Here is a 24,631-nt window from a genome sequence, read left to right on the forward strand (position 1 = left end):
AGCACAGGAGAAAGGTTGAGAGGGGAGGAGTAAATCTTGGGAAGAACCAAGGTAAGAAGACAGAGCAGTAATAGAATGTGGGGGCAGGAGATTATTTGCTTTTGTCTGGACCAGGGATTTTAGTGATGAGCATAGTTGAAATCACTGTATCTAATTGTTTAAATGTATCAGAAATAATTTTGATGTCAGAATTATTTGAGAGTCTCAGGTCATGTCTGGCCTGGTCTCAGAGGTGAGAGGAGGACTACCGTAGGATTTGATAAGGGCACCGTGTCTAAATATGTCTTCTTGGGGGCTCTCTCTTTTAATGATTATAGCATGGCTTGATAAAGAATTCTCAAGTTGTAATCTGTATCACCCTGCTTTTGCCTTTACATCCTTTGAAATTGTCCTAAAATTCTGGATATTCTGTTCTATTCTGTTTTTTTTTTTTTTTTCTTTTTTCTCTTTTTTCTCTTTTTTCTCTTTTTCCCCACTTTACATTTCAGTTTGGCAAGTTTCTGTTGACGTACCTTAAAATTCACTGATTCATTCTTTGGTATATCCAGCCTATTGATGAGCCCATCAAAAGCATCCTTCATTTCTGTTACACTGTTTTTTGACTTCTGTCATTTCTTTTTGATTCTTTGAGTTTCCTTCCCTCTGCTTATATTACTTAGTCTCTTCAGACTGTTTTTTTGCCTTATAACATGCCTTGTAATTTTTTGTTCAACACTGGGCATGATGGGGGCACATGGGTGGCTCTGTGGTTGAGAGCCTTTGGCTCTGGATATGATCGAGGGATGCTGGGATGAGTCCCGCATTGGGCTCCCTGCAGGGAGCCTGCTTCCCCCTCTGCCTATGTCTCTGCCTCTCTCTGTGTGTCTCTCATGAATAAATAAATAAAAATCCTTTTTAAAAAGAACAAAACCACTGGGCATGATGTATTAGGTAAAAAGAAGTGAGGTAAATAGGCCTTTGGTGTGAGGTTTTGAGTTTACTGGCTAGAAGTTAGGCTGTTTAATTGTTTGCTGTAATTGTTGTCAGACACTAAAATTTCCTTTGATGTCCTTGTTTTTTCTCTCCTGTTGTCTTTTGGTTTCTGTTGACACTCTGTTTTATTTTTTAATTTTTATTTATTTTTTTATCTTAAAGATTTTATTTATTTATTCATGAGAGTCACAGAGAGAGAGAGTCAGAGACACAGGCAGAGGGAGAAGCAGGCTCCTGCAGAAACAGGCCTGACATGGGACTTGATCCTCGGTGTCCGGGATCATGCCCTGAGCCAAAGGCAGACGCTCAACCACTGAGCCACCCAGGCATCCTGACACTCCTTTTTTATTTTTATTTATTTATTTATTATTTTTTTAAAGATTTTATTTATTTATTCATAGAGACACAGATAGAGAATGAGAGGCAGAGACACAGGCAGAGGGAGAAGCAGGCTCCATGCAGAGAGCCCGACGTGGGACTGGATCCAGGGTCTCCAGGATCATGCCCTGGGCTGCAGGCGGTGCTAAACCACTGCACCACCGGGGCTGCCCCTGACACTCCTTTTTAAATAGGGTCCGGGCCTTGCTTACATTCCATCATCTGTAATATTCTGTTATTATAGAGGAGCCTTATTAATGTAGTGATAAGTTGTGGAGGGGAGAGGTTGCATTATAATAATCTTATGATTAGGAGTCAGTCTTTAGTGAGCCTGTGTCCCTGAGCTATTGCTTTTACAAGCACTTCTTAGCATTTTTCTTTTGCCTAGGTGAAGTAGGAAGCCTGGGAGGTGGGGCTAGAGTTGTGTGTTTCCCTTCTTCCAGGTTGGTTAGATTTTTGTAAAACCCAGTTGGTTAGACTCTAGTAATAGAGTTTCCCTGAGGCCAGTCTATCTGGTCTTCTTCTAAAATGATTATCCTTCCCTGTGCCAAGAGTATGAGAGTATTTTTGTCTCATGTTCATCTTAATAGCTTTGTGGGGTCCCCCGAAGTAAAGCTCATGAAAATGTAGAGTTCTTTCTGAAGCTCTAAAACCCTTACAAGGGTTTTTTTTTGTTTTTGTTTTTTTGGCTTTAAGAGTTCTCTCTAAAGTAAGTTCATGCTTAGCCTCTAGCAGTTGGTTAATTAAAGTTTAATTTTTCCTAGGCATTCGTGATTCCAGTGTCTTCTCCGTGCAATATGTGATTCTTTATCTTCATCTCTCTCTGGTTTTCAGGATAGTTGTTTTACTTTGTGAACTCACTTCTCTGATGGATCCAAGAGTTGTTGATTTTCAGTTTGTTCAGTTCTTTTCTTCTGTAGATATGAGTGACTTCTAAGCTCTTTACCTGTTGGACAAGAAAATTTTCTTTTTAAAAAATTGTCAAAATATAGAAGAGCAACTAAGCTAGAGCTTTGGAAGGTGAAATATATTTAGAATGGAAATTGAAGCCATCTGTCATTAGTTTTTTTTAAAAAACAGTTCTATTGAAATGAAATTTACATGTAATACATTTCACCCATTTAAAGTTTACAGTTCACCAAGTTGTACAAACATCACTATATTCTTAATTATATTTTTGTTTTTTGAGTTGTTATTTAAATGCTAGTTCATTAACATACAGCGTAATATTAGTTTCAGGTGTACAGTATACTGATTCGACACTTCCATAAAACACTTGGTGCTCATCACAGCAGGTGACCTTTTTTTTCTTTTTTTTTTTTTTTGCAAGTGCCCTTCTTAATTCCCATCACCTATTTATCTTGTGTCCCCCCCCCCCCCACTTCCCATCTGGTAACCATCCTCACTACACTCTAATTTTTGTTTCTGTTTTATTTTTTTAAGATTTATTTATTTATTTTAGAGAGAGAGCAGGCACAAACAGGGGGAATGGCAGAGGGAAAGAGAGAGAGAGAATCCTTAAGCAAACTCTGTGCTAAGCAAAAAGCTTGATGTAGGGCTCAATCCCAGGACCTGAGATCATGACATGAGCCAAAATCAAGAGTTGGACACTTTACTGACTGAGCCACCCAGGGAGCCCAATACACTCTAATTTTAAAACATTTTTATACCCAAATACCCTGTACCTGTTTGTACTCAGTCCTCATTCCACACCTCCCTCACCCCTAGGCAATCTAGGCAACCACTAATCCACTGTGTCTATAAATTTGCGTATTTTGGACATTATCATATAAATCAAATCATGTCATTGATTTGTATGTATGTATCATGTATGTGATCTTTTGTGAGTGGCTTCTTTCATTGATTTCAAGATTTGCCTGTATTATAGCAAGTATCAGTACTCGTTCCTTTTTATTACCAAGTATAGATATGTCACATTTTGTTTACCCATTCATCAGTTGATGGACATTTGGATTTTTTTCCAGTTTGGGGTGTTATGAATAATACTGCTATGAACATGTGCATGTTTTTGTGTATATTTTTCATTTCTCTTTGATATATATCAAGGAGTGGGTTGCTGGTTTATGGAAACAGCATTTAACATTTTTGAAGGACTGTTAAACTGTTTTCCAAAGTGTGTAACATATTACATTCCCATCAGCATGATGAGGGTTCTAATTTCTCCACATCTCAACACTTGTTATTTTCTGTCTTTTCAGTTATAGCCATTCTGGTGGGTATGGAATGGTATCTTGTGATTTTGATTTACATTTACCAATTGCTAATGATGTTGAGCATTTTTTCTTGTTTATTGGCCATGTGTATATCCTTAGATATTTACTTTTTAACTAGGTTACTGATTTTTTAAATATTGAGTTGTTAGAGTTCTTTTTATACTTTGGATGTAGGTTGTTTATCAGATATATTATCTGCAAAAATTTTCTCCCGCTCTGTGGGTTGTCTGTTCACTTACTTGATGGTATTGATTGCAGCACATAGTTTTGAATTTTGATGAAGTCCACTTTATTGGTTTTTCTTTTTTTTTTTTTTTTTTTTTAAGATTTTTATTTATTTGAGAAAGAGAGAGAGAGAGATCAGAAGCAGGGGGGAAGGGCAAAAGGAGAAGCAGACTCCCCGCTGAGCAGGAAGCCCCGAGCCAGACTTGATCCTAGGACTTTGGGATTATGACCTGAGCTGAAGGCAAACATTTACCTGACTGAGCCCCCCAGGTGCCTGGTTTTTCTTTTTTTTTTTTTTTTTAAATTTATATATATTCATGAAAGACGTACAGAATGGGGCAGAGACACAGGTAGAGGGAGAAGCAGTCTCCTTTCGGAGAGCCTGATGTGGGACTCGATCCCAGGACCCTGGGATCATGCCCTGAGCCAAAGGCAGAGGCTCAACTACTGAGCCACCCAGGCATCCCAAAAATTAATATTTTAAGTAGTGGTAAAATACACATGACATAAAATTTACCATCTTAAACATTTTTAAAAACATAGTTCAGTGGCAAAAATACATTCACATTGTACAACTATCACTGCCATCCATCCACAAAACTTGTAAAACAATCTCTGTTACTATTAAACACTAATTCCACATACCTCCTGTTGGTTAACTCTCATTTTACTTTTTATCTCTTAATTTGACTACTTTAGGTACCTAATATAAGTGGAATTGTACAGTATTTGTCTTTTCATGACTGGCTTATTTCACTTAGAATAATCTTTTCAAGATTCATCCATATTGTAGTATGTGTCAGATTGTGCTGAATGTGTAGATATGTTTTGGGAATATTGCTATCATAATATTTAGAGCTGTGAAATTGGGTTGTCTTTCCTTTGAGAGAATGTCATCTTATATACTTTGATCTATAAATACGGGATGTCTTTCCATTATTTGGGTTTTCTTTATTTCTTTCAACAAGATTTTGTAGTTTTCAGTGTACAAGTCTTGCACTTCTTTGTTAAATTAATTCTGAGTCATTTAATCCTTTTGTTGAAAAAGAGATTGTTTTCTTTCTTTCTTTTTTTTTTTTTTTTAAGATTTTATTTATTTATTCATGACAGACACACAGAGAGGGAGAGAGAGAGCCAGAGACACAAGCAGAGGGAGAAGCAGGCTCCATGCAGGGAGCCCGATGTGGGACTTGATCCTGGGTCTCCAGGATCCGGCCCTGGGCTGAAGGCAGCCCTAAACCCTTGAGCCACCCGGGCTGCCCGAGATTGTTTTCTTAATTTCACTTTTGCAATGTTCATTGCTAGTGTATGGAAATATAGTTGAATTTTGTATGTTAGTTTTATAGCTGCAATCTTGCTGTACTATTTATTATCTCTAATATTTTTTTTGTGTGGATTGCTTAAAACTTTTTTATACAAGACCATGTCATCTGCAAATAGAATTTTCTGTCTTTCCAACATGGATGCCTTTTATGTATTTCAATTCCCCAACTGCCCTGACTAGAACCTTCAGTACGATGTTGCATAGAAGTGGCAAGGATGGACATTCTTGTCTTCTTGCCCTGGTCTTTGTAGAAATGTATAAAGTCTTTTATCATTAAGCATGATGTTAGCTGTGGGATTTTTGTAAATGCTGTTTATCAGGTTGAGGAAGTTCCATTTGTAGTTTTTAGAGCATGTTTATCAAGTTATCCTGTAAGGTGTTAGATTTTGTTAAATATTTTTTCTGCCTCTTTTATGATGATCATATGGTTTTTGTCTTATATTCTGATAATATATATAGGATTATTAATTAATTTTCTATGTTGAACCAACCTTGCATTCTTGGTTACATATGCCATTTGGTTATGGGCATACAATCCTTTTGTATGTTGTTGGATTTGTTTTGTCGGTAATTTCTTGAGGTTTTTTGTGTTTATATTCATAGTAGGTACTGGTGCGTGGATTTGTTGTGATTTTTGCTATTATTGGGTTTTGGTACAAGGATAATGCTAATGTCACCAGTTGAGATGAGAAGCATTGTCTCTTCTAGTTTTTAAGTTTGAAAAGGATTAGTTTTTATTGAATGAAACTCACTGTAAAGCTGCCTAGCATAGTCTTTGTAGAAGTTTTAAAATTACTAATTTCATGTCTCTACTTGCTGTAAGTCTATTTAGATTTTATATTTTTCATGAATCAGTTTTTGTAATTTTTTGTCCTTTGTGAAATTTATCCATTCCAGCGAGGTTATCTAATTTGTTGGCATATAGTTGTTCATGGTATTCCCATGTAATCCTTTTTATTTTGGAAGATTGTTAGTAATATCCCTTCTTTCATCCTGATTTTGACAATTTGAGTTTTTCTATTTCTCTCTTTTTTTTTGGTGAGTCTAGCTAAATTTTGTCAATTATGTTCATATTTTCAAAGAAATAAATTTTGGTTTTTCTACTTTTTCTGATCTTTTCCCCAACTTTTTAGATCTCTGTTTCAGGGGATCCCTGGGTAGCTCAGCGGTTTAGCGCCTCCCTTCGGCCCAGGGCGTGATCCTGGAATCCCAGGATTGAGTCCTGCATCAGGCTCCCAGCATGGAGCCTGCTTCTCCCTCTGCCTGTGTCTCTGCCTCTCTTTCTCTCTCTTTCTCTCTCTTTCTCTCTCTCTCTCTCATAAATAAATTAAAAAAAATCTTTAAAAAAATAAATAAATCTCTGTTTCATTTCCAGTTTAGTCTTTATTTTTTTCCTTTCACATTTCAGCTTTAGTTTGTGCTTTTTACGGTTTCTTACCGTGAAAGAATAGGTTATTGATTTGAGACTTTTTAAAAAAGATCTTTCATCTATTTATTTGAGAGAGAGAGTGCACATGCACATGAGCAGTGGGGAAGGGCAGAGGGAGAGAGAGAAGCAGACTTCCTGCTGAGTGAGTTGCCTGATTCAGGGCTGGATCCCATGACCTGGAGACCACAACCTGAGCTGAAGGCAGATGCTTAACTGACTGAGCACCTGGACGCCCTAAGACTTTGTTTTTGACATAGGTGTTTACAATGATAAATTTCTAAGCACTATGTTAGTGACATGCTCATAGTTTTGGTTTATTGTGCTTTTTACTTAATTCACCTAAAACACTTTAGTTTCCATTGCAATTTGTTTTCATTGACCCCTTGGTTATTTGGGAATGTCTTGTTTAATTTCCACATATTTGTGAATTTCTTTTTGTTATTAATAGCTCATTTGATTCCATTTTTGTTGGACAGCACATACTTTGTATGATTTTAGGTTATCTAAATTTTATTGAGGCTCACTCTCATGTCTTAGTGTATAGTTTATTCTGTAGAATGTATGGTTTACTGTAGAGAAGAATGCACATTCTGCTATTGTTAGGTGTGTGTTCTATACATGTCTCTTAGTTCTAATGGGTTTATAGGGTTCAAGTCTTCTGATAGGGTTCAAGTCCTGTATCCTTGTTGATCTTCTGCCTAGTTTTCTGTTTTCGAAAGTAAGCTATTGAAATCTCCAGCAGTTATTGCTTAATTGTCTGTTTTATCATTTTTTTGGGTCATATTTGCTTCCTATATCTTGAGACCATGATATTAAGTGCATTTAAGTTTGTAATTGTTATATATTCCTGATGGATTGACTTTGTTGTTATAAATAGTCTCTCTTTAATTCTAGTAACAGTTTTTTTTGTTTTAAGGTCATTTTCTCTTACTTCAGAATAGTCATTTCAGTTATGCTTGCTGCTTTATGGCATGTTTTTCATCTTTTTACTTTCAACCTATTTGTATTTCTAAACCTAAAGTGTATCTCTTGTACACACCTTATAATTGGATCTTACTGATCTTTTTTTAAATACAGACTGACAATCTTTGCCTTTTGATTTAATTGTTTAATCAGTTCATGTTCAATGCCATTATTGATTAAGATTGGATATATATTTGCTGGGTTTCTTTTTGTTTTCCATGTTTCATGTCTTTTTATTATGTTCCTATCTTACTGCTTTTTATTGGACTTTGTGAATATTTCTAGTGTCATATTTTATTTTATTTGTTATTTTTAAAGATTTTATTTATTTGAGGGAGAGAGAGAACAAGCACATACACATAGAGGGAGAGGGAGAAGCAGACTCCTTGTTGAGCAGGGAGCCTGATGTGGGGCTCCATCTCAGGACTCTAGGATCATGATCTGAGCCAAAGGCAGATGCTTAATTGACTGAATCACCCAGGTGCCCCAAGTGTCACATTTTAATTTCTTTAATGATTTTCTAGCTAATTTTTTTAGGATATATTCTAGTGGTTGGTTTAGGGATTACAAAATTTATCTTTTAGAATATATACCTTATTTATACTAACTTAATTGTAGTATGATACAGAGACGTTACTCCTATATAGCTCTATTCTCTTTTTTTCTATTCTCTATTTTTTGTGTGTGCTACTATTGCTATACATATTACCTATATGTGTTACAAACACACAAGAATACTTTGTTACATTATTATACTTATTTATATAATTTTATGTATGTTTAAGGAACTGAGAAGAGAGCTAGTATTTATAGAACTTATATTAATCCTTCTAATTTACCATTTTTAATTCTCTTCATTTGTTCCTGAATTTGTTACCATCCAGTGTCTTTTCCTTACTTCACGCCAGCTTTGCTTCTGCCTGCCTCTTTTTGATGTCATTGTCAAATATGTTACATTTCTATGTTATAGCCCCCTTAACATAGTTATATACATATCACTTTGTGTAAAATTGCTTTTAAAATCAGTTAAGAAAGGAAAAGAAATATGGAAATATGCTTTTTGTAATTACCTATATAATTATCTTTACTAGCACTGTCTTGTTTTGTAAATTCAAATTACTCTCTGGTATCACTTGCTTTCAGCCCGAAGAATTCCTTTAATATTTCTTGTATATGATGATTCTGCTACCAACAGATTCTCTCAGAATATTTTTATTTCATCCTTTTGAAAGAGTTTTGTTGGGTTTAGAATTCTTGGTTAATAATATTTTTGTTTGAGCCTCTGAGTATGTCTTCCCACAGTCTTCTGGCCTTTATTGTTTCTGATAAGAAGTCAGCTGTTACTCTTATTACAATTCCCTTATATGTGATTGGTTTTCTCTTGCTGCTTTCAAGATATTCAGTCTTTCAACATTTTGATTATGATGTATTGGGGTGGGTCTCTGTATTTATGCTACACAGAGTTCATTGAGCTTCTCAGATGTGTAGATTATTTTTCCATTTATTTGAGTCTTTTCCCACTTCTTTCATCAGTGTCTTATAGTTTGCAGTGTGCAGATCTTTCACACCCTTGTTTAAATTTATTTCTAGGGTTTTTTTTCCTTTTAAATATAATTGTAAATGGGATTGCATTCTTAACTTCTCTAATAGTTCTTTATTAGTGTATAAAAGTATAACTGATTTTTGTATGTTAATTTTGTATCCTGCAACTTTACTGAATTTATTTACTAGTTCTAACAGTTTTTTGGTAGAGTCTTTAGGGGTTTCCATATGTAATATCATGTTATGTGTAAATAGAGATAGTTTTACTTCTTCCTTTACTATTTGGATGCCCCTCCCCCCTTTTCTTGCCTAATTGTTCTGGCTAGGATTTCCAATACTATGTTGAATAAAAGTGGTGAGAGTGGGATATTGTTCTTGATCTTAGAGGAAAAACTTTCAGCTTTTCACTGTTGTTAGCTGTGGGGCCTTATATATGGCCTTTGTAATGTTGAGGCATGTTCCCTCTACACCCCCTATATTGAGAGTTTTTATCATGAATGGATGTTGAATTTTGTCAGTTGCTTTTTCTGCATCCATTAAGCTGATCACATGATTTTTATCCTTCATTTTGTTAATATTGGTGTATCATATTGATTGGTGATTTGCAGATATTGAGCCATCCTTGCATTCCTGGAATAACACCCATTTAATCATGGTAAAATCATGATTCTTTTAATGTATTGTTGAATTTGGTCTGCTAGTATTTTGTTGAGGATTTTTCATCTATGTTCATTGGAGTAATGGCCTGTAATTTTACTTTTTTGTAATTCTCTTGTCTGGTTTTGGTATCAGAGTAACGCTGGCTTTGTAAAATGAGTTTGGAAGTGTTTCTTTTTATTTTTTGGAAGAATTTGAGAAATTTTGGTATTAATTATTTGACACTTCCATGGAACTCACCAGAGAAGCCATCTGGTTCTGGAGTTTTTCTGTTGGGACACTTTCGATTATGGATTCTAATTTTAGTATTTGTGCTGCCGAAGCAAGCACTTGATTATGGATTCAAACTCCTTACTAGTAATTGTTCTATTCAGGTTTCCTGCTTTTTCATGATTCAGTCTTGGTAGGTAATATGTTTCTTCTAGGCTGTAAAATTTTTTGCTGTAAAATTATTTGTAGAAAGTCTTTCATGATCTTTTGTATTTCTGTGATACCAGTTGTAATATTTCCTTTTTCATTTTCGTATTTTATTATTTGAGTCCTCTGTTTTTTGTTTTTTTTTGGGGGGTGGGACAGAGGTGGTAGTGATTTTAGTTAAAGGTCTGTCAGTTTGGGGATCCTTGGGTGTGGCTCAGTGGTTTAGCACCTGCCTTTGAACCAGGGCATGATCCTGGAGTCCTGGGATCGAGTCCCACGTCGGACTCCCTGCATGGAGCCTGCTTCTCCCTCTGCCTGTGTCTCTGCCTCTCTCTCTCTCTGTGTCTCTCATGAATAAATAAATAAAATCTTAAAAAAAAAAAAAAAAAAGGTCTGTAATTTCTTTATCTTTTAGAAGAACCAGACCTTTGTTTTATTGATGAATATTTTTTCTATTGTCCTTTTAGTCTACTTCATCTATTATCTGCTCTGGTCTTTGTTTCCTTCCTTCCACTGGCTTTGGGCTTTGTTCTTTTTCTGGTTCCTTAAGATGTAAAGATTGGGTATTTATTTGAGATTTTCTTATTTCTTGATATAGGCATTTGTCCTATGAACTTCCTTCTTAGAACTGCCATAACTGCACTCCATAAGTTTTGGTATATTTATATTCTCATTTGTTTCAAGATTTTTTTATTTTTATTTTTTCTTTATTTCTTCAGTCTTTTTTTTTCTCAGAAAACTTTTTATAACTTCTATTCCCTTTCAAGTTACTATGCAGATTACATTCATCCCTTCTCTTTTATTTTATTTTTTTTATTTTTATTATTTTTTATTGGTGTTCAATTTACTAACATACAGAATAACCCCCAGTGCCCGTCACCCATTCACTCCCACCCCCCCGCCCTTCTCCCCTTCTACCACCCCTAGTTCGTTTCCCAGAGTTAGCAGTCTTTACGTTCTGTCTCCCTTTCTGATATTTCCCACACATTTCTTCTCCCTTCCCTTATATTCCCTTTCACTATTATTTATATTGCCCAAATGAATGAGAACATATAATGTTTGTCCTTCTCCGACTGACTTACTTCACTCAGCATAATACCCTCCAGCCTTCTCTTTTATTTTCCTTAAAGAGTTAATACTTGGTTCTGTACTTCCTTATCTGATAATTCACTCAATCCATTTAATTCTGTATTTAGTTGCTTTATTGAAGTTCACCATTGGGTTTAGAACAGCAGTCACTAATAATTTAGTAAAAAGAGTTCAGAATTTGGAGTTAGAATTAAAAGGTTAAAGTACGTGTGTTTGTCACTTCTGTAGAACTCTGGAGAAGTTATATATCTTTACCACTCAAAATGTGGTCTGTGGGCTAAAAATATGAGACATCACTTAGGAGTTTGTTAGAAATGCAAATTTCTTATCCAACCCTAGACATATTTTTAAAAAAATTTTTTTAAATTTATTTATGATAGTCACAGAGAGAGAGAGAGAGGCAGAGACACAGGCAGAGGGAGAAGCAGGGTCCATGCACCGGGAGCCTGATGTGGGATTCGATCCCGGGTCTCCAGGATCGCACCCTGGGCCAAAGGCAGGCGCCAAACCGCTGCGCCACCCAGGGATCCCCAACCCTAGACATATTAAATCAGAATCTGTAAGTTAACAAGATCTCCATATTGAGAAGCAACAGTATATCTTCAACTTTGAAACTTAATTTCTTTATATGTAAAGTGCAGACAGTCCCCCATTTAGGATGCTTTGACTTAGGATTTTTATCTTTATGATATGCATTCAGTAGAAACCATACTCCAAATTGCGCATTTAGATATTTTCTTAGGCTAGCCATATGTGGTTATGATATTCTTTTGTGATGTTGGGCAGCAGCAGAGCCACAGCTCCCAGTCAGTCACATGATTATAAGGGTAAAACCCTAATAGGCTTATAACCATTCTGTACCCATATAACCATGCTGTTTTTCACTTTTCGTACAGTATTCAATATACATATTCAACATTATATTATAAAATAGGTTTTGTGTTGGGTAATTTTGCCCAAATTAGGCCAATGTAAGTGTTCTGAGCATGTGTAAGTTAGACTTGGCTAAGCTGTGATGTTTGGTATGTTAGATTATTGTATGTATTTTTGACTTATTATGTTTTCATCTTATGATGGCCTTATTGGGATGTAACCCTATTTTAAGTTGAGGAAGATCTGTATAGATAAAACTTGTTGTATATGTCAACCAGCTTGCCATCATCTGACATACCATGTGTTTTACCAATTTATTTTTTATCTACTTCCTGCTATTAGAATGTAAGCTTTGTCTATTACCTTATTTCTATATCTAGAACTGTGACTGGCACATAGTAAACATTAAATTTTTTTTTAATGAACAAATGGAAAAATGCATATTTTGTCAAATCTTGTCATTTTAATTTTAGTCTTTTACTTTCAACTGCCATTTAGAACTAGAAGTACTATTTTAGACAATACAGAAATTTCTGTTGTACAGAAAGTTCTAATAGTGTTACTTATGGTATTGCATTCCATTCGCACACGTCTTCAGTCTTTAGTTCTACAGTTCTGATGTAATCAATTAGCAACTCCCCGTGCCATTTAGAATTTAGTTCAAAATCCTTGATGTAATCTTTAGACATTTTATAGTTTCATATAGTTAAAAAATATATATATCTTTCTCAGGGTACATTTCTTAGAAGAATCATTTAAACCCACTGCATATATAGAATCCATCTGGGCCATATTGCATTGCCCTCGTAGGACTTGAGGAAAAGCGGAACCCATGAAAATAAGTTGATGATTATTTGCTATGCCATGGAATAAAGTATTTTGTATCTGATTGAGGAATTGTATGTCTTTTACTAACATACATGACACAATAACAAGTTAATTTGTTAGACTATAACTAGGGCGAAATTAAAGCCCAGTCTGGATAGCATTTTCCCATTATGTTAAAAATTCTTTAAAAATCCAAATTTAAGATCAATATAATATCATATCAAATGGATATGCTATTTTTAAACATTACTCTATTGTTGAGTATTGAAATTATGTCTGCATTAGATTGCTGTTGTAAATGGCTTTGTAATTAATATCTTTGTAAATATTTGTCTCCTTTGATGACTCTTAGAATTCATTACTAGAAGTATAAAGGTCAAAGAAAAGAAAGCTTGTTATATTATTTTATGCATAAGATAAGTATTTCTTAATTAAACATATATTAGTATTAATAAATTTCTTTTTTTAGGAGATACTTCTAAAGGAGGCATAGCTGAAATTACTCAATCCAGCTTGAAACCAGGTATCACTACTACTAGAGAATCAGATACTGGATCTCTATTATCCTTGTTCCCTGAGGACTTTCCTCAATTGGCTTTAAGATCTCCTCAAGAGATTACTATTGGTCAACACTCTGATACACTCCACCAACAGGAATTGGTAGGAAGTCATAAAACTGAAGAGACTCCAAAAGTTTCAACTGTTCCTAAACTAGATGACCAGAACACTGGGATATCAACAGTACCTTCTAGTTCCTACTCACAGAGAGGGAAGCCCAGTATTTTACACCAACAGTCCTTGCCAGACAGTTATCTAGCTGAAGAGGCTCTTAAAGTTGCAGCTGTTCCGGAACCTACTGACCAGAAGACTAGCATACCTACAGTCCTTCCAGGTTCCTACTCACTTGGAGAGAAACATTGTATTTTCTACCCTCAGACCTTGCCAGAGAGTCATCTAACTGAAGAGGCTGTAAGAGTTTCGGCTTTTTCTGGTCTTGCTGACCAGAAGACTGACATACCTACAGTCCTTCCAAGTTCCTATTCGCTCAGAGAAAAGCACAATATCTTTTACCAGCAGGCCTTGCCAGACAGTCATCTAACTGAAGAGGCTGTTAGAGTTTCAGCTGTTCCTGGTCCTGCTGACCAGAAGACTCGCATACATATAGTCCTTCCAGGTTCCCACTCACTTGGAGAGAAGCACAAAATCTTCTGCCAACAGGCCTTGCCAAACAGCCATCTAACTAAAGAGACTCTAAAAGTTTCAGCTGTTCCTGGTCCTGTTGAACAGAAGAGTGTAATACCTATAGTCCTTCCAGGTTCCTACTTACTTGGAGAGAAACGTAATATTTTCCACCCTCCGACATTGCCAGAGAGTCATCTAACTGAAGAGGCTGTAAGAGTTTCGGCAGCTGTTCCTGGTTCTGTTGACCAAAAGACTGGCATACCTACAGTCCTTCCAGGTTCCTTTTCACTTGGAGAGAAGGCCAGTATCTTTCACCAACAGGCCTTGCCAGAGAGTCATCTAACTAAAGAGGCTCTAAGAGTTTCAGCTGTTCCTGGTCCTATTGACCAGAAGACTGGCATACCTACGGTCCTTCCAGGTTCGTACTCACTTGGAGAGAACTGTAATATATTCCAACCTCAGACTTTGCCAGACGGTCATCTAACTGGAGAGGCTGTAAGAGTTTCAACTGTTCCTGGTCCTGTTGATCAGAAGACTGGCATTCCTACAGTCCTTTCAGGTTCCTACTCACTTGGAGAGAAACGTAATATTTTCCACCCTCAGACTTTGCCAGGCATTCATCTAACTGAAGAGGCTCAAAGAGTTTTGGCTGTTCCTGGTCCTGCTGACGAGAAGACTGGCATACCTACAGTCCTTCCAGGTTCCTACTCACTTGGAGAGAAACGTAATATTTTCCACCCTCAGACTTTGCCAAGCATTCATCTAACTGAAGAGGCTCAAAGAGTTTTGGCTGTTCCTGGTCCTGCTGACGAGAAGACTGGCATACCTACAGGCCTTGCAGGTTCCTACTCACTTGGAGAGAAGCGTAATATTTTCTACCCTCAGACCTTGCCACAGAGTCATCTAACTGAAGAGGCTCTAAAAGTGTTGGCTGGTCCTGGTCCTGTTGATCAGAAGACTGGCATACCTACAATCCTTCCAGGTTCCTACTCACTTGGAGAGAGACGTAATATTTTCCACCCTGAGAATTTGCGAGACAGTCATTTAACTGAAGAGGCTCTAAGAGTTTCAGGTGTTCCTAGTCCTGCTGACCAGAAGACTGACATACCTGCAGGCCTTGCAGGTTCCTACTCACTTGGAGAGAAGCGTAATATTTTCTACCCTCAGACCTTGTCACAGAGTCATCTAATTGAAGAGGCTATAAGAGTTTCTGCTTTTCCTGGTCCTGCTGACCAGAAGACTGGCATACCTACAGGCCTTGCAGGTTCCTACTCACTTGGAGAGAAGTGTAATATTGTCCACTCTGAGACTTTGCCAGACAATCATTTAACTGAAGGGACTCAAAGAGTTTTGGCTGTTCCTGGTCCTGTTGACCAGAAGACTGGCATACCTACAGGCCTTGCAGGTTCCTACTCACTTGGAGAGAAGCGTAATATTTTCCACCCTGAGAATTTGCCAGAGAGTCCTCTAACTGAAGAGGCTCTAAAAGTGTTGGCTGGTCCTGGTCCTGCTGACCAGAAGACTGGCATACCTATAGGCCTTCCAGGTTCCTACTCACTTGGAGAGAAGCATCATATTTTCCACTCTGAGAATTTGCCAGACAGTCATTTAACTGAAGAGGCTGTAAGAGTTTGGGCTGTTCCTAGTCCTGCTGACCAGAAGACTGGTATACCTACAGTCCTTCCAGGTTCCTACTCACTTGGAGAGAAGTGTAATATTTTCCACCCTGAGAATTTGCCAGACAGTCATCTAACTGAAGAGGCTCTAAAAGTTTTGGCTGTTCCTGGTCTTGCTGACCAGAAGACTGGCATACCTACTGTCCTTCCAGGTTCCTACTCACTTGGAGAGAAGCATCATATTTTCCACACTAAGAATTTGGCAGACAATCCTCTAACAGAAGAGGGTATAAGAGTTTCTGCTTTTCCTGGTCCTGTTGACCAGAAGACTGACATACCTACAGGCTTTCCAGGTTCTTACTCGCTTGAAGAGAAGAGTAATATTGTCCACCCTGAGATTTTGCTGGACAGTCTTCTGACTGAAGAGGCTGTTAGAGTTTTGGCTGTTCCTGGTCCTGACGACCAGAAGGCTGACGTACCTACAGGCCTTCCAGGTTCCTACTCACTTGGAGAGAAGTGTAATATTGTCCAACCTGAGACTTTGCCAGACAGTCATCTAACAGAAGAGGCTGTAAGAGTTTCAGCTGTTCCTGGTCCTGTTGACCAGAAGACTGGCATACCTACAGGCCTTCCAGGTTCCTACTCACTTGGAGAGAAGCATAGCATTTTCCACCCTGAGATTTTGCCAGATAATCATCTAACTGAAGAGGCTGTTAGAGTTTTGACAGTTCCTGGTCCTCCTGACCAGAAGACTGACAGACCTACAGGCCATCCAGGTTCCTACTCACCTAGAGAGAAGCATAATATTTTCTACCCTCAGACCTTGCCAGAGAGTCCTCGAACAGAAGAGGCTCTAAGAGTTTCAGCTGTTCCTGGTCCTGTTGACCAGAAGACTGGCAGACCTACAGTCCTTCCAGGTTCCTACTCACCTGGAGAGAAGCATCATATTTTGCACCCTGAGACTTTGCCAGACAGTCATCTAACAGAAGAGTCTCTGAAAATTTCAACTGTTCCTGTACCTACTGACCAGAGGACTGAGAAAATAATAGTACCCTCTGCTTCCCTTTCACAAAGAGAGAAGCATGTTATTTTCTCTCAACAACAGTTGTCAGACGGTGATCTAACTGCACAGGTTCTGAAAGCTTCAGTTGCTCCTGGACCAGCTGATCAAAACATTGGACTACCTACATTATCTTCAAGTTCCTACTCACTTGGAGAGAAGCACTGTATCTGTTACCAACAGGCCTTGCTAGATAGTCATTTAATTGAACAGGCTCAGAAAGTTGCAGCTGTTCCTAGACCAGCTGATCAGAAGACTAGGATACCTTTGGCATCATCTACTTCTTACTTACAGGGAGAGAGACCCCATATTTTCTGTCAACAGACATTGCCAGAAAGTGATCTAACTGAACAGGCCTTGAAATATTCTGCTCCTGGATCTGCTGAGCAGAAGACTGGAATACCAACGTTAACCTCTACTTCTTATTCACATAGAGAGAAGTCCAGTATATCCAACCAACAGGAGTTGCCAGATAGTCCTCTAGCTGAACAGGCTCCTAAAGTTCCAGCTGTTCCTGGACCAGCTGAAAAAAAGAGTGGGTCACTATCAGAAGCTTCTAATTTCTCCTCACGTAGAGAGAAGCACAGTATTTTCTACCAACAGGAGTTTCTAGGCAGTTCTCTAATTGAACCGGCTCAGAAAGTTTCACCTGTTCCGGGTCCTACTGACCAAAAGCCTGAGATACCAACAGTAACCTCTACTTACTCCCATGTAGAAAAGCCCTTTATTTTTTACCCACAGGGCTTACCAGACAGTCCTCTTCCTGAGGAAGCTCTAAAAGTTACAGCTGTTTCTGAACCAACTGACCAACAGACTGGCACACCAGTAGTTCCCTCTTCTTCCTACTCACCTGGAGAGAAACCCATTATTTTCTACCCACAGGGCTTGACAGACGTTTATCTCACTAAAGAGGCTCTGAAAGTTTCAGCCATATCTGGATCAGCTGACTGGAAGACTGGAATACCAACAGTATCCTCTACTTCCTACTCAAATAGAGAGAAACCCATTATTTTCTACCCACAGGGCTTGACAGATAGTCAGCTACCTCAGGAGGCTCTGAACATTTCAGCCATTCCTGGACCAGCTGACCAGAAGACTGGGTTACCATCAGAACCTTCTAGTTCCTACTCACTTAGAGAGAAGCCCATCATTTTCTACCCACAGGACTTGACAAATAGTCAGGTACCTCAGGCGGCTCTGAAAGTTTCAGCCATTCCTGGACCAGCTGACCAAAAAACTGGGTTACCATTAGAAGATTCCAGTTCCTACTCACCTAGAGAGAAGCCCATTATTTTCTACCCACAAGGCTTGACAGACAGTCAGCTACCTCAGGCAGCTCTGAAACTTTCAGCTATTCCTGGACCAGCTGACCAGAAGACTAGGTTACCATCAGAACCTTCTAGTTCCTACTCATTTAGAGAGAAGCCCATTATTTTCTACCCACAGGGCTTGACAGATAGTCAGTTACCTCAGGAGGCTCTGAACGTTTCAGCCATTCCTGAACCAGCTGACCAGAAGACTGAGTTACCATCGGAACCTTCTACTTCCTACTCACCTAGAGAGAAGCCCAGTATTTTCTACCCACAGGACTTGACAGACAGTCAGCTACCTCAGGAGCCTCTGAACATTTCAGCTATTCCTGGACCAGCTGATCAGAAGACTGGGTTACCATCAGAATCTTCTAGTTCCTACTCACCTAGAGAGAAGCCCATTATTTTCTACTCACAGGGCTTGATAGATGGCCAGGTACCTCAGGTGGCTCTGAAAGTTTCAGCTACTCCTGGACTAGCTGACCAGAAGACTGGGTTGCCATCGGAACCTTCTAGTTCCTATTCACCTAGAGAGAAGCCCATTATTTTCTACCCACAGGGCTTGACAGACAGTCAGCTACCTCAGGAGGCTCTGAAAGTTTCAGCTATTCCTGGACCAGGTGATCAGAAAACTGGGTTACCATCAGAACCTTCTAGTTCCTACAAGCCCAGTATTTTCTACCCACAGGACTTGACAGATAGTCAGCTACCTCAGGAGCCTCTGAACATTTCAGCTATTCCTGGACCAGCTGATCAGAAGACTGGGTTACCATCAGAATCTTCTAGTTCCTACTCACCTAGAGAGAAGCCCATTATTTTCTACTCACAGGGCTTGATAGATGGCCAGGTACCTCAGGTGGCTCTGAAAGTTTCAGCTACTCCTGGACTAGCTGACCAGAAGACTGGGTTGCCATCAGAACCTTCTAGTTCCTATTCACCTAGAGAGAAGCCCATTATTTTCTACCCACAGGGCTTGACAGACAGTCATCTACCTCAGAAGGCTCTGAAAGTTTCAGCTATTCTTGGACCAGGTGATCAGAAAACTGGGTTACCATCAGAACCTTCTAGTTCCTACTCACACAGAGAGAAGTCTAATATTTTTTACGCACAGGAGTTCCCAGGCAGTCATCTAACTGAAGAGGCTCTGAAAGTTTCAGCTTTTTCTGGAATAGGTGATCAGAAGACTGGGATACCCACGGTACTTTCAAGTTCCTACTCTCTTGGAGGGAAGCCCATTATTTTCTACCAGCAGGCCTTATCAGATAGACATCTCACTGATGAGGCTCTGAATGTTTCAGCTTCTTCTGGACCAGCTGACCAGGAGACTGGGATACCAACAGTATCTTCTGTTTCTTACTCTCATAGAGAGAGGCCCAGTATTTTGTACCAACAGCCCTTCTCAGACAATCAGTTGGCTATAGCAGCTCTGAAAGTTTCAGCTGTTTCTGGGTCAGATGATCAGAAGACCAGAAAACCAACAATTACTTCTGCTTCTTACTCAGAGAGAGAGAAGCCAATCATTTATCATCAACAGTTGCCAGATCTTACTCAAGAGTCTTTAAATGTTTTCAGGATTCCTGGACTAGGTGACCAGAGGACTGGAATAACAGCAGTAACCTCTACTACTTATTCACATAGAGAGAAGCCTGTCATTTCTTATCAGCAGGAGTTGCCAGCTCCTAACGAAGGTGCTTTAAAAGTTTTAGGGGCTCCTGGGTCAGCTGACCAGCAGTCTGGGATACGATTTGGACCCTCTACTTCCTATTCACATAGAAAGAATCCCATCTTTTCTTACCTGGAGTCTCCAGATATTACTGAAGAAACTCTGAAAATTTCAGCTGTTTCTGGACCAGGTGACCAGAAGACTGGGATACATATAATTCCCTCTAGTTCCTACTCATATAGAGAGAAGGACAGTATTTTTTACCAGGAGGAGCTGCCAGATGTTACTGAAGCAGCTTTAAAAGTTTTTGCTCTTCCTGGACCTGCTGACCAGAAGACTGAGATACCAATAGGACCTTCTAGCTCTTACTCACATGAAGAGAAACTGAAGATTTCACCTGTGATTTTACCAGATGACCAGGAGACTGAATTACTAACAGCTCCCCTTAGTTTCTACTCAAAAAGAGAAAAGCCCAAAATTTCAACTGTGATTGGATCAGATAACCAGAAGACTCCATTACTGACAGTTCTTCATAATTCCTATTCTCAGAAAGTAAAGCCCGGTATTTTCTTACAACATCAGCTGTCTGATAAACATCAAAGTGAGAATATTTTGAAGATTTCAGCTGTCTCTGAACCAATTGATGTGAATTCTGGGATACCAATATCTCTTTCTAGTTCCTATTCCCACAGAGAGAAATCTAATAATTTCTACCCACAGGAATTGCCAGACAAACATCTAGGGAAAGGTGCACTGAAGGTTTCAACAATTCCTCTACCAGCCGACCAGAAAAGTCTGTTACCAACTGCTCCGAGTTCCTTTTCACACAGAGAACAACCAGATATTTTCTGTCAACAGGATTTTCCAGATAGACACCTAACACAGGATGCTCTGATGTTCTCGAGTGGTGTTGGGCAAGCTGATCAGATTACTGGGTTATCCACAGTTACCCCTGGTACTTATTCATATAGTGAGAAGCAGAAGCTAGTTTCAGACCATGTTCAAATGCTAATAGATAATTTAGATTCTTCTAACTCCAGTGTTACCTCAAACAGTATGCCTTTAAATTCTCAGGCTGATGGTAGAGTAATAATAAGTAAGCCAGAATCTTCAAGTTTTGAAGATGTTAGGTCTGAGGAAATTCAAGATAGAAGCAGTGGTTCCAAAACTCTTAAAGAGATTCGGACCCTTTTAATGGAGGCAGAAAATATAGCACTGAAACGATGCAATTTTCCTGCTCCCCTTGTCCCCTTCAGAGATGTTAGTGATATTTCATTTATACAATCTAAGAAGGTGGTTTGCTTCAAAGAACCTCTCACAGCTGATGAGTATAATGGTGATTTGCCTCAGAGACAGCCATTTATAGAGGAAAGCCCAAGCAACAAGTGCATACAGAAGGATATTAGCACACAGACAAATCTAAAATGCCAGAGAGGCATTGAGAATTGGGAGTTTATTAGTTCAACTACAGTTAGAAGTCCTCTACAGGAAGCAGAAAGCAAAGCCAGAGTGACCGTAGACGAAACCTGTCGGCAATATAGAGCTGCCAAATCTGTAATGAGATCTGAACCTGAAGGGTATAGTGGAACCATTGGGAATAAAATTGTTATACCTATGATGACTATCATTAAAAGTGATTCAAGTAGTGATGCCAGTTCCTGCTCATGGGACAGTAATTCACTGGAGTCAGTTTCTGATGTTCTTCTAAACTTCTTCCCATATTCTTCACCCAAGACAAGCCTAACAGATAGTAGAGAAGAGGGTGTGTCAGAGAGTGATGATGGTGGTGGTAGCAGTGTAGATTCACTGGCTGCACATGTCAGAAACCTTCTGAAATGTGAATCCTCATTGAATCATGCTAAACAAATACTCAGAAATGCAGAGGAAGAGGAATGTCGAGTACGAGCACGAGGTAGGAGCTGATATTTTGTTATAAAGGTCAAGCTTATAAACATTATAGTTTAATAATCTGTTTAAAGTTAAGTGGAGTCTAAATTTATTTTCTTGTAGGACTATTAGAATGATTACATTTTCGACCATAATCCAGAATAAGTCCATTTAACCAATAATATAACTAAGTCACAGTATTAATAGTACTAATCTGAGTTTAGGTCTTTAGGTAGATTCTGAAGCCTGAGGGAGAATAAGGAGATAGCTTGGTTTTCCAGATTCCTAAAGTTTCTCGTGTTTCCTTAATCCTCCTATTATAGTATTCTTTTTTTCTTTTTTTAAGATTTTATTTATTCATGAGAGACACACAGAGAGAGGCAGAGACATAGGCAGAGGGAGAAGCAGGCTCTCTGTGAGTAAGTAGCCTGATGCAGGACTCCAGCCTAGAACCCCAGGATCACACCCTGAGCCAAAAGCAGATACTCAACCATTGAGCCACTCAGGTGTCCTAGTGCTCTATTTTGGAGGCAGAAAAAAAAATGAAAATAATTTGCTCTGCTCTAAATCACACTATGTCATAAAACTATATATAGTTTTTAATTTTTAAAAATTTTTTTCCCTTTTTTAAAAAATATTTTTTATTATTTATTTATTTATTCATGAGAGACACACAGAGAGAGAGAGGCAGAGGCACAGGCAGATGGAGAAGCAGGCCCCATGCAAGAAGCCCAACACAGGACTCGATTCCGGGTCTCCAGAATCACACCATGGGCCGAAGGCGGCGCTAAACTGCTGAGCCACCCAGGCTGCCCTGTGTCCCGTTTTCTAATAAAATTCTTAGAGCATATTTCATTAGAAAAAACAAGTAATCTTGAGTTAGAGCTTTGAAAGAGGACATTTACTAATCCCACTAATCTCTAATACTAGAATACCATTAAAAAAGAAAAAAAGATTTAGGGTAAAATGGGGAATATATTTTAGAGAGCAACTTATAAACAGTTCAGGCCTACCTGATTTGTTAATAAGTTTTTCCTTGAGATTAACTACCTATGCCATTCCTTTTATTACTTGCATATTCTGATTCCAGAAAATTCCAAGTTTTATTGATTATGGTTAAGTATCAGCTCCCATGGAAGTGACAGCAACTGTAGTAGACACTAATAGGGGAGGAAAAGGGACCATCCTGATTGGAAGGAAGATAAAAATAATTGAAAATCATAGTTAAAGTGGTCTTCTTGGAGAAATATCTGTAAAACCTGCTTTTAAAAATCACATGTTTCAGTGAAGTGATTGCTCTTAAGAACTTATAATAGTTATATAATTGAGAGCACATACTATTTGCTAAGTGTTGTGGTAGGCATTTAGCTGGATATACTGATGGTTTTATGTGCTCTTATAATCACTGAAAATTATTTTTACATTGCATTATCTTAAGTGTTTTATGTTTTCTTTTCAGCCTGGAATCTGAAATTTAATCTGGCTCATGAGTGTGGGTACTCCATTTCAGAATTAAATGAAGATGACAGGAGAAAAGTAGAAGAGATCAAAGCAAAGTTGTTCAGTCATGAGAGAACAACTGACTTGTCCAAGGTATGAAAGAAAGCTAGAAATGAAGAGAAGAAATGTGGAAGAAAAGTCACTGGAGTTTGTATCTCTTACTTGGGCATTGTTGATACCAGCTGAGTCATTGTTAGTCTTTGGATAGAGTGTTAAGAGTCTAATTTCTTAAAAGTTAATGTTTAAGGGCTAGATTCAATAGGTTTTAATAAATTTCAAACTCATCTATTGAAAAGAATTTATCTCCTTAGGAAAATAAGAATAGATTTGCTTTGTATTAGTATTTTCTCTTCATGGTGATAACTTGAGGTGCAGATGAAGTCCAGCCTTTTTCAGATTATCCACTTAAGAGCACAAAGTTTTGATAGCTTGTGTTTATTTTTGTATTTATTTTTAAAAAAATTTTATTTATTTATGATAGTCACAGAGAGAGAGAGAGGCAGAGACACAGGCAGAGGGAGAAGCAGGCTCCATGCACCAGCAGCCCGACGTGGGACTCGATCCCGGGTCTCCAGGATCGCGCCCTGGGCCAAAGGCAGGCGTTAAACCGCTGCGCCACCCAGGGATCCCGATAGCTTGTGTTTAAATGATTTTAATAGTACTTACTTTCCTTCATTTGTGACCTATTTCATGGATAGTAAAGAATGTATATGAAACATACATAAAGAATAAGGAAAATAAAAATACTTCCTGCATATTGGCCAACTAGCTTGATAAATGGGATGTTCCCAGGTACCATAGAAGTCCTGTGTGTCCTCTTGCCAGACATATTTTTTTGACTTCTTGTTCTGACATGTATTAATTTTCTCTTGTTGTTCAGTATAGTTTGGAATTCTTTAATAGATGGAATCAACATGGTATATATTCTGAGAATTGCATTTTTTACAGACACTTGGGTTTTTGAGATTTTTCTGTGTAGATGTATGTAGTTTTGGTTTATTCATTTTAGTGTTGAAAATATTCTAGTGTAAGAATATATCATGGTTTGTCCATTCTCTTGTGGATAGGGCATTTGGTCTGTTTTATGAATAGTAATAGGGTACAGTAATACTCTTATCTTACAAGGTTTTGGTATGTGTTATATGAGATAGTGCTTAGTGGAATGTGTGATATTTGGTTCTCAATTTTCAGCTATTATCATTCCTCTTAACACTATAAAATTTAATAATGCATAGACTTTATGGCCTAATTCACAGTTTTTCAGAAAAATTTTTGTCAGTGATACAGCATAAATATTGGTTTATCTTTTTTGGAAAAGTTTTTTAAAAGTATGAATTAATTTATGTGTATGTTTGAGACCATCACCACCATCCCATTTCCAGAAATTCTTTCATCTTGCAAGACTGAAACTTTGTACTTATTAAATAATTTCTCTTCCTTCCACCCTTTCCCTAGCCCCTGGCAACCGCCATTCTTTCTGTC

General features: G+C 38.2%; 1 protein-coding gene across 1 annotated transcript in view; it reads left to right on the plus strand.

Moving 5' to 3' along the window:
- ALMS1 (ALMS1 centrosome and basal body associated protein) overlaps positions 1 to 24,631 on the plus strand; it is a 215,786-nt gene that overhangs the window by 52,133 nt on the left and 139,022 nt on the right. Inside the window, exons 9-11 of the mRNA XM_072769843.1 lie at positions 13,401 to 13,624; positions 13,757 to 21,674; positions 23,109 to 23,242. Coding sequence (XP_072625944.1) covers positions 13,401 to 13,624; positions 13,757 to 21,674; positions 23,109 to 23,242 — 8,276 coding nt within the window. The remainder of the gene's footprint in view (positions 1 to 13,400; positions 13,625 to 13,756; positions 21,675 to 23,108; positions 23,243 to 24,631) is intronic.

The sequence above is a fragment of the Canis lupus genome, chromosome 12, assembly GCF_048164855.1.
Source record: "Canis lupus baileyi chromosome 12, mCanLup2.hap1, whole genome shotgun sequence".
NCBI classification, from domain to species: Eukaryota; Metazoa; Chordata; class Mammalia; order Carnivora; family Canidae; genus Canis; species Canis lupus.